Source organism: Castanea sativa, chromosome 9 (genome assembly GCF_040712315.1).
Source record: "Castanea sativa cultivar Marrone di Chiusa Pesio chromosome 9, ASM4071231v1".
Lineage (NCBI taxonomy): Eukaryota > Viridiplantae > Streptophyta > Magnoliopsida > Fagales > Fagaceae > Castanea > Castanea sativa.
In genome coordinates, this window is record NC_134021.1 from 30,238,071 (window position 1) to 30,250,453 (window position 12,383).

General features: G+C 35.6%; 2 protein-coding genes across 7 annotated transcripts; one reads left to right on the plus strand and one right to left on the minus strand.

The window, feature by feature from the left end:
* Positions 1-238: 238 nt before the first annotated feature.
* Positions 239-2,495, minus strand: LOC142611084 (uncharacterized). Of its 6 annotated transcripts, none has more exons than XM_075783115.1 (6): positions 2,189-2,482; positions 2,037-2,090; positions 1,479-1,695; positions 963-1,236; positions 685-762; positions 239-530 (listed from the first exon to the last, which is right to left on the minus strand). In XM_075783115.1, exons 3-6 carry the CDS (start codon positions 1,691-1,693, stop codon positions 480-482), a joined length of 618 nt encoding a protein of 205 aa, XP_075639230.1. In that variant the 5' UTR covers positions 1,694-1,695; positions 2,037-2,090; positions 2,189-2,482; the 3' UTR covers positions 239-479. The 6 variants fall into 6 exon arrangements, with proteins under 6 accessions (XP_075639230.1, XP_075639226.1, XP_075639231.1 ...); XM_075783111.1 differs by having other exon boundaries at positions 239-557; XM_075783116.1 differs by having other exon boundaries at positions 2,044-2,090; positions 2,189-2,480.
* Positions 2,496-2,755: 260 nt separating this feature from the next.
* Positions 2,756-10,752, plus strand: LOC142611083 (T-complex protein 1 subunit zeta 1). Its single transcript, XM_075783109.1, has 15 exons — positions 2,756-3,032; positions 3,122-3,185; positions 4,002-4,137; positions 4,629-4,780; positions 5,087-5,134; positions 5,293-5,385; positions 5,975-6,081; positions 7,305-7,419; positions 7,525-7,611; positions 7,881-8,085; positions 8,274-8,368; positions 9,461-9,529; positions 9,626-9,733; positions 9,851-9,969; positions 10,365-10,752. The coding sequence occupies exons 1-15, from the start codon at positions 2,899-2,901 to the stop codon at positions 10,438-10,440; spliced, it is 1,608 nt and encodes a 535-aa protein (XP_075639224.1). The 5' UTR covers positions 2,756-2,898; the 3' UTR covers positions 10,441-10,752.
* Positions 10,753-12,383: the final 1,631 nt, after the last annotated feature.

Genomic DNA, 12,383 nt, shown 5'->3' on the forward strand with positions numbered 1-12,383 from the left:
ATCGACTTTGATTTTTTTTTTCATCACATTTAAGGGATGCATGTCAAGAAACTTGCAGTTCAATTTGATAGCGCATTTCTGGTACTTTTAACCTAAACATTGAGGTTCAAATCCCCCACCCCTCGGCTATTGAAAATAAAAATAAAAATAAAAATAAAAAACTTTGAGAGATGCATAAGGAAAGTGCATTACAATAATAACAATAACAAAGAAGACATGGTGTGAAGATGCACCTGCGTTAGAAATTCATGAATAAAATCATTTCTGATTATAAATAGAAATTTTCTTGTATACAAAAAAGCGAGTGATATAAAGACAATTCTACCCCTTCCCTCCAGGCTACAAGCTCTATAATAACAATTAATAAAACAAACCTAAGTTTACACACCATTATCACCTCCAAAAGAATTCCCAAAAAAATTCCAAAGGAAAGAGCTTTGTTTCTTTAGCTTTTTTGTCTCTCTCTCTCACTCTCTCGCTCATTCTGAATCGCTTTCCATACTCCCCATGGCCTTCAATCCTCTTGGTCTCTGCATCACATACCCAGAAAACAACCCCTTAAACAAAGAGAGGAATGAGAGAGGAAGAAGAGGCTGGAAGTGTCAAACAAAACACCATACAGATACAGATACAGATACAGATACAGATCTAGAAGTGTCAAACAAAAGACAAACCAACAAGTACCTTCTTAGAACTCTTCTTCTCTCTAACTTCGTATCTCTCTTGGCACATGTCAGTCAGCCATGCCCCAGGACTCACCAACTGCCCACCCAAACAACCCCAAAACAAAAAGGTTAAATAATAATAATAGAAATGATAATACCCCCATTATTTCACAACAAAATCTAAACCAGAGAATACCAAATCAAAATTCAACCCAAACCAATAAATCACACACAACAAAATCTCATTACATAAATTTCCTTCCAATTACTAAAAGGAAAAAGAAAAAAAAGACTTACAAGTAAGCTTCTTTGGATGATCTTAGCCCTCTTCTTAGGCCTCTGGGGAGGCTTACAACCCTTCATAGCCAGAAAATCCTCCTCTTTCTCTTTGCTTGACAAAGTTATAAACAGCTTTGGCCAAATCAACCCTCTCTCATCCCCATTATGGTTATGATTATTATTAGTATTGGTATTATTGTTCACATCCACCGATACTTTCCCATTCTCCTCCACAACCACTGACCCCCTTGTGCTATAATACCTCTCTTCCTTCTCTGGGGACGCAGATTTCCTGTAACCAAACAACCCCCCAAAACCTTTTAATTAATTCCTCATTTTCCCCGAAAGGTAATTCTTAATGAACCGTTTGTTTGGTAGCTGAGAAAGAGGAATTGGGGATATTTAAAAAAAGAAAAAAGAAACCTTTGAAACCAAAACAACACAATTCACAACGAGGACCTCAGGATTTACAAGTTTTCCCTCGTTTCCTCAGCATCCATAAAAGAAAGCAAAGGATTCGGAAAATTTGCTGACCTGGTGAGGGGGTTGAGTTGAAGATGAGAGGCATCTCTGTCGGAAGAAGCAAATCTAGAGGTGATTTTTCTTCGGATTCCAGCGTTGAATCTGGCTGAGATTTCAGGGTCTTTGACTCTCACGCATCTGACTCGCTTTCTGTTTCCCCACTGTAGGAAAAGTTCAGGCTCTGAAGGCTGCTTACAAGCTCTCTGATTCCTCTCCTCTGTCTCCATATCTGCCCTCAAAACACCAACACACCACCATGAAAATCAAAATTTTGTCAACTGAGAAATCCCAAAAGCAAAAACACAGAAATATAGGACATGAAGAATTTTGGAGACCACCAAAAAAAAAAAAAAAAAAAAAGCAAAAATCAAATAAAAATAAAAGGAGAATAAGAAGAAGAAGAAGAAAATTTGGGTATTCTTCTGTTGAATCCAATGGAGCAGAAGTGGAGAGGAAGATGAAAACATCAGAGGGATTGTTCAGAAGACCAAATTGGGTTTCATGGATGCTCAAAAAGACCCATAAGAGGAAAATCAAAGACAAGAGATTGTGAAGTTGAAGAAGATTGACCTCTAACCTCAAGATCTAAGACAAACACCTAAGAAGTTTCCTTCCCACACTACCCTGCAATTCAAAGGCTTAATTAACTAACCCACAGAGAGAGAGACTATGTTACAAAGAAGCTACAAATGAGGAAGAAGAAGAAGAAGAAGAAGTCTTACAAGTAGGTAAATTCATGGCAGAGAATCCCAGACACCACAAAAAGTAACAGATTATATTGTGAGAAGCAAGATAATTAATCGAAAGAAAAGAAATCCCAGATCGTTTCTTATATAAGATTATACTCAAATTCTGTCTCTCTCTCTCTCTCTACGTCGAATTACTTTTCTTCTCTCTGCCCTCTGAAAGGCTGTAGCTTGTTATGGGTTGGGTTGGGTTGGGTTGGGTCCTCTGTTTCTGTTTCTCAGTCTCGGTTTCTCTGTTTCTGGATTCTCCTTCCTCTCTTCCTCTTTCTCTCTCTCTCTCTCTGTTTTGTATATTTATCCTTCCTGTGCCAGTGATAAAAATAACTGAACCATTACCATAACCGTTGGATTGGGAATCTACGGTGGGATGTCTTTTTCTTTTTTTAATTTTAAAATACTTGCATTTGGACAAGAAAGAATAATAATATAAATATATAAAAATATTGGGTGGGTCTTTTTAATATAGAATTGGGCCGGACATGGGCTCAATCTTGTTGAAGTCCATAACCCACTACTTATTCTGGTTCTGGAGGGATCTCTATCTCTGTCTCCCTGTGTAGTGTAGAGAGCCTGGAAAGCCCTAATAAACTGTTTCTCATTCAGTTTTAAGAGTTGAGACTCACACTTTGTTTGTTTGTTTGTGATTGTGAGTATTGTGTGAAAGTGGAAGTGAAAGCGGGGGAAAAATGTCGATCAGAATGCTGAATCCAAACGCGGAGGTGCTGAACAAATCGGCAGCACTCCATATGAACATCAACGCCGCCAAGGGCTTGCAGGATGTCCTCAAGTCCAACCTCGGCCCCAAAGGCACCATCAAAATGTCTCTCTCTCTCTCTCTCTCTCTCTTCTCTTACACTCTTTCTCTCTGTGATTCTCTCTGTGACTCTCTCTGTGATTTTTGATTTGCAGGCTTGTTGGAGGAGCCGGGGATATCAAGCTTACTAAAGATGGCAACACTCTTTTGAAAGAGATGGTCACTTCTCTTTCTCTCTCTTTTACAATGCACCATTTCTTCATTTTCTCTCTTTTTTAAATTAAGGTCTATGAAATTTTTTACTTATTAGGGTTATTGAAAAACAAAAAAAAAAAACTAAATTAATTTGTTTAGACTTAAGCTTTAACAACTATTTCATTGGATGGAAAATATGGGATAAATCAGTTAGTAAAATATAGACTCGGCTTGATTGATTGTTGGTTTTAAAAAGTGTTTTTACTATGTGATGGTTTTTTTTTTAATATAAAAATTTTAAAGTAATTTCTGAGCATTGGATCTCTATTATGGTCACAATGAGGTTTGTTGTGTCATCCAAGGAAATGCACCAGTTTGTTTTTGCGGTGATTTTTATTTACTATAGCAGCTCGGTCTTTCAAAAGTGTGTGTGTGTGTGTGTGTGTGTGTGTGTTGCCAGTGTTGGCTTTCAGTGGGTATATATTTATTTATTTCTGTGTGTGTTCCTTCTCCCATAATAGAGGTACATGAAACCTACCAATAAAAAAAATTATTGATGATAGAGAGAATGATGTTAGATCAGATAGAATGGCAGAAAACAATGTATGTGGCTGACTTAGATTGGTTGATGAGGATCCATAGAATCCACCCCATTTTGACTCAGTTGGGTTGAGTTGAGTTGGGTCAATTCGAGGACAATCAACTATTATAGACTAAGAATTATTTTAATGACTTTGTGTGATTGTAATTTGTTACTTCCTCATGAACATTCAGATGCTAGCTAATGGTGTATCTTTCTAAATGGGTTTCCATTGCTTGGTATTTCATTAATGGTTGCAGCAAATTCAAAACCCAACAGCAATCATGATTGCAAGGACAGCTACAGCCCAAGATGACATCAGTGGTGATGGCACAACTTCCACTGTGATCTTTATTGGCGAGCTTATGAAACAATCAGAACGATATATTGATGAAGGTCAGTGGTGAATGAATTGATGCTGTGTTAAAAATTTGCTTTAAATCTTGAAATAAATGAATTTATTAATTGACAGACCTTTAACACTTGAACTTGTGCTAAAATCATCTTTGATCACATTCTGTAAATGTAATCAGGATTTTACTAGTTCAACTGTATCTTTAGGTCTACAATGCCTCTTATCACAACTGGAAATGAATTTTTGTTGCCAGGTTTTCCCAAAAGACCCCCCTACGCATTTAAAAAAAAAGAAAAAGAAAAAAAGAAAAAAGAAAGAAGAGAGGTGGTAACTTTGCTATTCTGTCTAGTTTTCTGGAAGGAGAAACATGTTTGGTGGTTGAGACTTATGGATCATTGTAATCTTAGAACTTAGTTGTGTTGTTCATCTAGTATACTCTCTGTGTACTTAGTGCTTTGTTCAATAAAATTTATTACTAATTTCTTATCAAAAAAATAAATATTTATGCTCATGAGACTTATTCTTGTTCCAGGAATGCATCCCCGTGTCTTGGTTGATGGTTTTGAGATTGCAAAAAGAGCAACTCTCCAATTTCTTGAAAAGTTTAAAACCGTTGTTGTTATGGGTAATGAGCCTGATAAAGAGATTCTGAAAATGGTAGCAAGGACAACACTCAGAACAAAGGTAACCTGTAATCTCTCTTTTAAATTTTCCATTCGAAGCATGAGGTGGAATGGGATTAGGTTTTCGTTCTGTATTTTGTTTATCAAAAAGTAGATAAAAGAGTTTTATTAAATAATTTACCAATGGTCTTTAGATCAAATGGCACCTCCTACCCATGTAAATTAGGTGGAGGATAAGGTCATGGGGTTTTAGACTATATGGGTTCTTTTTTTGGTAAATGACCTAATGGGTTCATGAGTTGTAATATCCTATCCCCACAAAATCCATTATTTATGATTTGACTCTGACATTTTATTCTGTCTGCAGTTGTATGAAGCACTTGCAGATCAATTGACGGATATAGTTGTTAATGCGGTGCGTTTTGTGCTCTGAAATTTATTTATGACCGCATGAGTTTTCATAAAGCTATTAAAGCTCCTTTTTTTCATCTAGTTAACTGGCTTATGCAGTTAGCAGTTTGTGGTAGACCTTTACATATTGTTGTGTAGTAAGCTGTGGTTTCTGTATGACAGGTATTATGCATTCGCAATCCTGAGGAAGCCATTGATTTGTTTATGGTGGAGATAATGCACATGCGGCATAAATTTGATGTAGACACTCGCTTGGTATGTTTATCTTTTATACCTTGGTTTGGAACCTTTTCTTTTTTCATGAATATAATATAGATTAATTATGTGGAAAAAAAAAATTGGGTTCTCAAGTTGTGAATTTTTGTATCTTATCAATTCTAATACATATGCAGGATCTGTGGTCATTTATGTGCAGAGCTTTCCTGTCATTTACTTTCTAATTTTTGCATAAAGCATTTGTATCTGGAGGCTGAATGTATGCCTCCTGTGTGATGACATTCATGGTTTAATGGAAAAATGCTTTCTGCCCTAGAATTGTTTACTTTTGATGGACAACAATGTATGCAATTTTATCAATACAGAAAAAAACTCAAAAGTATTTTGTGTATATATGTGTTTTGGTGGTTGAACTCATTGAAAGTGATTAAATGGTTAATTCTCTATCTTTTCTCACTTCCAGTTGCTTGGAAGAAACATTGCAGACATGATTATGTTTCCATTTCACTTCTACCATTAAGTTCTGAATGGTTTCTTTGTGTGGTGTAAGCTTAACAATGGATTGACCTATATATGAGTTATCTATAATTGTCCCACAATTTCTCATTTAAACCATGTTCATTTTTAGGTTGAGGGTCTTGTCCTTGATCATGGCTCTAGACATCCTGATATGAAGCGACGAGCGGAGAATTGTTACATCTTGACATGCAATGTCTCCTTGGAGTATGAGAAAAGGTAAATATTGAGAAGCATATATAACGAAGAAAGGAAAGAAGATGACCTATGTTGAGGTTTTGAAGGATTTTAATTTTTATTATTTCAATTTTGTTATTTTTTAAGTTGATTTATATACATTTTTATGTATGTAAAAATATATGTTTATGACTTTATTTACTTCCTCTGTTTCAGTTTGTTTGTCTTCTATTCCATTTTGGGAAATGTCAATAAATAAATTTCCTAACTTGCCATTTATTTAAAAAGCCGAGCCAACCCCCCCCCCCCCCCTTTTTACTAGAGTTTTAATTAAGGAGGGTAGTTCTTGAAACTTGTAAATTTTTATTTAAAAGACAATGCATTAAATGATGTTCCCTTAAAACGTTGGATTTTCTAAATAGGACCAACAATATGGAACGAAGAGAGTATATAAAAGTATGCATGCATATTTGTATGCTTATAAATGGACATTCTTGTGTGTGTAATACTTAGTTACCCTTTGTAATTATTTATCAAAAAACAATTAGTTACCCTTTTTATTTATTTATCAAAAAACAAACATGAGTTGTATTATAGTTGATAATATGTGAGTTAATGTGTGCTCTTGATTTTTTATGCCATTTTCTGAGCTACAAGCAATGGGTGTAAGTGATGAGCAGTGACATTTGTCTTATGATTATTATATGTTCTGTATATTTTGTTCATGATGTTGTCTCATCTTGTCAACTGGGTTTTTTCTTTTGTTACGATACTTATTCTCCATACCTCTGTTATTCAGCCCATTAAAACCACTATTTATCCAGAAGATAAAAACCCAGTTCTGATAAATAAAAAAAGAGATTCTAGCATATATTTTAAGTCAATTTCATTATGAGTAGAAATGGGAGTCTTGTTTGTTATATTTTTCCTTCATAATAATAGGCAAAAATGCAATTTACAGCTGCTAACTTTGCCCAAAAACCATTTTAGTTTTTTAAGTTTGAAGTTGGTCATTTTACTTTGTACTTTTAAGTTTAAAGTTGGTCGTAGAAAATGTTTTTAGCCCTTTAGTCCTTAAAAGGACTAAAATGATTTATGGGCAAAGTTAGTGGGTGTAAATTGCATTTTTGCCAAAATAATACAACTGTATAGAAGCATTTATCCTGATCATATATATATGCATATGCATTAGATCCAAGGTTAGCATTGTGTGATCTTATCAATATTGTTTGAGAACATAGTTTAATTAATACTTTTCCTCTCAGTGAAGTAAATGCAGGTTTTTTCTACTCAAATGCAGAGCAGAGAGAGGCAATGGTTGCAGCTGAAAGGCGACAGGTGGACGAAAGAGTTAATAAAATCATTGAACTGAAAAATAAGGTAGCTACTTCTAGTTGCGTCCTTGTTTAGATTGTAAGCATATTAGTGTAGATGTGCAGAATTTATGGTTTTTGATATATTGCTAATTCTTATGGTTGCATGCAGGTTTGTTCTGGTAATGACAATAACTTTGTTGTCATTAATCAAAAGGGAATTGATCCCCCATCACTGGATCTTCTTGCGAGGGCAGGGGTAAGCTGTGCACCATTGTTGTCTTGTTTCTCACTTATTGATTTATAAACTTTGTGTTTAGCATTCTGGTCACTTATTTGATGATTACTGTTCAGTATATAATCATGCTGTAAACTTCTGTTTCACATGCCTGGTACAATATTTGTTTATGAGGATTACACGAGCAGCTGTATTGCATTGTAAATTTCTCGTAAGCTTATTAGTTATACTATAATTTGTTGCATTTTGCTTTAACTTGTTTCCAGTTTTCTAATTCACTGCTTTTCTAGATTATTGCCCTTCGGAGAGCAAAGAGGAGAAATATGGAACGATTGGTTTTAGCCTGTGGAGGAGAGGCTGTGAATTCTGTAGATGATTTAACTCCTGATTCCCTTGGTTGGGCTGGACTAGTCTATGAGCATATCCTAGGGGAAGAGAAGTATACCTTTGTTGAAAATGTGAAGAACCCTTATTCTTGTACAATCTTAATCAAAGGTACTTGAACCATTTTCATAGCTTCACCTAACTTTTAAAAAGTAGACATTATTATCATTATTCAACCACTTGACCATAAGGCTATTGCAATAACTTTTTTTGGCAATGCTTTTATGGAATGTGTTATATTATGACCACGGGTAAACTCAGTTGTGATTTAATCCTTATTGCCATCATTGATGCTGCAGGGCCTAATGACCATACAATCGCCCAGATAAAAGATGCTGTTCGTGATGGTTTGAGGGCAGTCAAAAATACTATTGAAGATGAATCTGTTGTCTTAGTGAGTTTCCTCTATAGAAGTTTCTTGGAATTTGCATGAAGATATTGAACCTTCTGTCATACCAATTTAATAAATATTGTCATGTTAATTTCCTCGATAATATTTATAATCCTGGACGCAAATAACTCTTGCATGTGTAAATTACCCAAAAAAAATGGTATCATTCTACAGTTTGCAATGGTCTGATCCCTCTTGAAGTAAATGCTGAACATTTAAAAAAATATGCATGCTGGTATAGTTTACGATTTTTTTTTTAAATAAAAAAAGTGATAGGTGAGAAAAGTTTGAAATTTGACAGATTAGTCTTCCATGATATGGTAGACCCCATTGGTATGATGGATGCTATATTAGTGTGACCCAATTCCACTTCCTGTCTTAACATTATCAAATCTGAAGTTGTTTAGACTAGCTTTCTTACAAAGCTTCTACCGTGAGTTTTATCAGAATGATTGCAACAAGGGGACTGATTTGTTTTTTTTAGATGGGGAAACATACAGTGGGATTATAGGATTTTGTTTACATGACTAAGGTTTGATTAAACACCTGATGGAAGGAATTTTTTCAGTTGTTCAGATGCACTTATCTGCCAATTGAATTCTTACTACAATTTGTTCACTGGGAATATGAGTTGGCCAGGTTACAACAAGATTGAGTCTTTCTTGGTTAGACATACTTAGTAGGAGTCTGTTCCTTCATGTTCTGCCACCCTGCACTGGAAACTTGCTGGTTATTCTTTGGATACTGTATTGGTGTTTCATATTCCCATCCTAGAGATATGAACAAATAAATTGAGAGATCAAATCTTCAACAAAAAGGAAAAATAGAGAGATCAGGGAAAAGAAATAGGATGCATTAGCAACTAATACAATGGCTTTTTTTTATTTTTTTATTGCTGAGTTATACAAAGACCAAATTAGTTGTTCATTAGCTCCTGTATGTACTCTTAACTTAAATTATTGTTTTGAATTTTGAATATGATTGGCTGTTGTAAGACTAAACTTTAGACCACGCTCACATCTTTGCTAGTTGTAATAATGGCTTGCTTTACTGGTGTATATTTTGGATGATGAAGTATGCTTGTCTTGTGTTCAGGGTGCTGGAGCTTTTGAAGTTGCTGCCAGACAATATCTAATTAATGAAGTAAAGAAGACTGTTCAAGGGGTAACAAAATGTCTCCCAAAATTTTCCCTGCACATAATTTTTTTATAAGCATTAGTTATCTCTCTGATCATTTTTGGTGTTTACAAACTTGATCAGCGTGCTCAACTTGGTGTTGAAGCTTTTGCCAATGCTCTTCTTGTGGTGCCCAAGACACTTGCTGAGAACTCTGGGCTTGACACTCAAGATGTGATCATTGCTCTTACGGTATACTTTCTTTAAAACTTATATCCATTTTTTTCTGTATTCTTTCTGTTACTAAAAATGGGGCAAAATGAGAAGAATAAACATGTTTGAACTTTGTTACGCCAACTGGATGATCAGGGAGCGCATGATCAAGGGAATGTTGTGGGATTAAACCAGCACACAGGAGAGCCTATTGACCCCCAAATGGAGGGAATTTTCGATAACTACTCTGTTAAGCGCCAGATCATAAACTCAGGGTAAGTTGGAAGTTGTACTTGAATTATAATACTTTTTAACTCTTTTGCCCGTTCTGTAATATTTTATTTAGTCTGCTTTTGGTATTAAATTTGATCGAGGGAATTATCTAAAAATCCTTCAGTTGGATGAATTTGAATCTCTCTCTCTCTCTCTCTCTACACTTTTTCCCCCCTGAATTAGATAAATTCCGTCATGCTTCTAGTTTCATGTGCCATATTACCTTGTGAATGGTGGCTTTCTCCAGTACCTTCATAAGAGCTCATATTTCCAAGGAAACATATGGAGATTTTCTTTCCCAAGTTTTCTTTAAATTTCATTGTCAATTTCTAACCTTTCTTTTATGTTTTCTGCTTTTACATAAATGAGCAAATGTGATGCGCTATTCTTCTTGCAGGCCTGTAATTGCATCCCAGTTGCTATTGGTGGATGAAGTAATTCGTGCTGGGCGAAATATGCGTAAACCAAATTAGCTCGTGATCTGCTTGAGGATGCATGTTTGTCGTGTGGAGGTTTTCTTCAATGAGTGAAAAATCTTGAACTAACTTCATGTAAAAGGGGTCTCGTGTTTTGAGGATCATTATCTAGGGAATCTTCATATGCATCTGATGGGGAATTTTGTTTAGTGTGTATTTTGTTATAAATCTTTATTTCTCTAGTTTCAGTTTTTAATGAGTGGCCTGTCATGAGGAATGTCTTGTGGCCATTCACATCTTTAGAACTTTTCATCTAACTTGGCACTTTGGGGGAAAAAAGTTAAAACGACATTCATGATTTCAACTTCATTGTGGCTGTTGATGCGAATATGTGAATTCATGAGTAACCCATTAAAAATTGTCTCAATTATTTGATACGGTAGTAATATAATATTCGAAACATTAGTCAAAGGGACGAGAGTATTTTAAAATTTGGGGGATAATACCAATTTGATTTATATGACAAATTCGAACGAGGGTATATCGGGTTTCTGCTGGTGCATGTGCTGAGCGTCATGGTAAAAAATGATCGTGGGAAGGCATTCATGATGAATGGATAGGGAAAGATGAAGCAAAAATAAAATGGAACTCTTCAGTATGTAATATATGGTGATGACCATTTTTCTAAGGTCCGTACAAGGCTAAAGCCCGATCATTTAGGGATTTAGCCTTAAATGATCCAAACTCAGCATAGCTTAATGGGGAAATTGGATGAGTCTGGTATGAACGCCGAAGAGAAGGCCTATTTTATTTTGAGCTTACCCAAGGCTTAGAAAATGTATTTTGCCAAGTGGGTTGGGAACACTAGCAAAATCCATAACCCTATGTGCCACAAACATAGAAGAGAGTATACTGATTGCCTTAAACCTTGAGAAAGCATCTTGACTTCATTAAATGCAAACTAATAAGGTCCCTTAAATTTAGCAGTTTTTTAAGGGGTTGTTTATCCTAAGAGGGCACTAGTAAAGTTGGTTTAATTAAACAGATTGCCCAAAATCAGTACAAAATCCTTTGGTGGGCTTGACAACAGGGCTGAATGTTTCATCATAATTCAAGCCTACTGTTGTAAATACCCCTTTGCCACCAACCTAGCCTTATATCTTGCAATTGAACCATCACTTGTTTCTTCAACTTATACACCTCATTTGCAAGTGACAAGCAATTTTAAATGTGGGAGGTTCTTTGAAAGTGAAATCAATTGTAGCTCGAAGCTTTGGCCTAGAGACCATGGGATGAGCATTAACAGTTGAAGAGGCAAGTTTAATGAGGGATTTGCAGATGAGAGTAACATCTAGAAAGATTGTGAAGAACGAGAGCAAGAGGAAAACCAAGGATCCAAATCAGAAAGGGAGGAATGAGAGGTAGTTTTGACAAGGGTAAATAGGTCTTAATTGAATCTAGCATAATAGGTTATGTAAATTTTCTGATTTGAAGGGTCATAGCATATGTAGCCTTTGTTAAGGGTGGATAGCCTAAGAAAATACATTCTGCAGACCTGGGTTGGAGGGTGTCTGCCTTGAATCCCTTGATAGGCAAAGTTCATCTTGTAGTAACAATCAATGGCAATGTGGCCAATTTTACCACAGATTTGACAGGTGGGTCGTTGGTTTGGGTTTCCAGTTGGCCTCGGTTGATTGGGATTCAAGCTTTGATTTGGATTGAAGCCACTATACTAATTAGAGCTCAAGCTTTGATTCTGATTTGGATTGTAACCACCATATCCACTGAAATTAGTTATACCACCAAGACCTCTATGTGGTCCTCCTCTTCCTTTACCTCGAAGGAAACCTTCAGATTGAGAATTGAAAGCCATAGCCAAGGTGTTTTGACTAAAAAAATCATGATCCAAATTTCTTCTTTATGGCTCTTTCTTCTGTATTCTTCTGTATTTGAGCAAAGTATTCAATTCTTTAATGGAAAGAATGTCACTTCTAGTTATT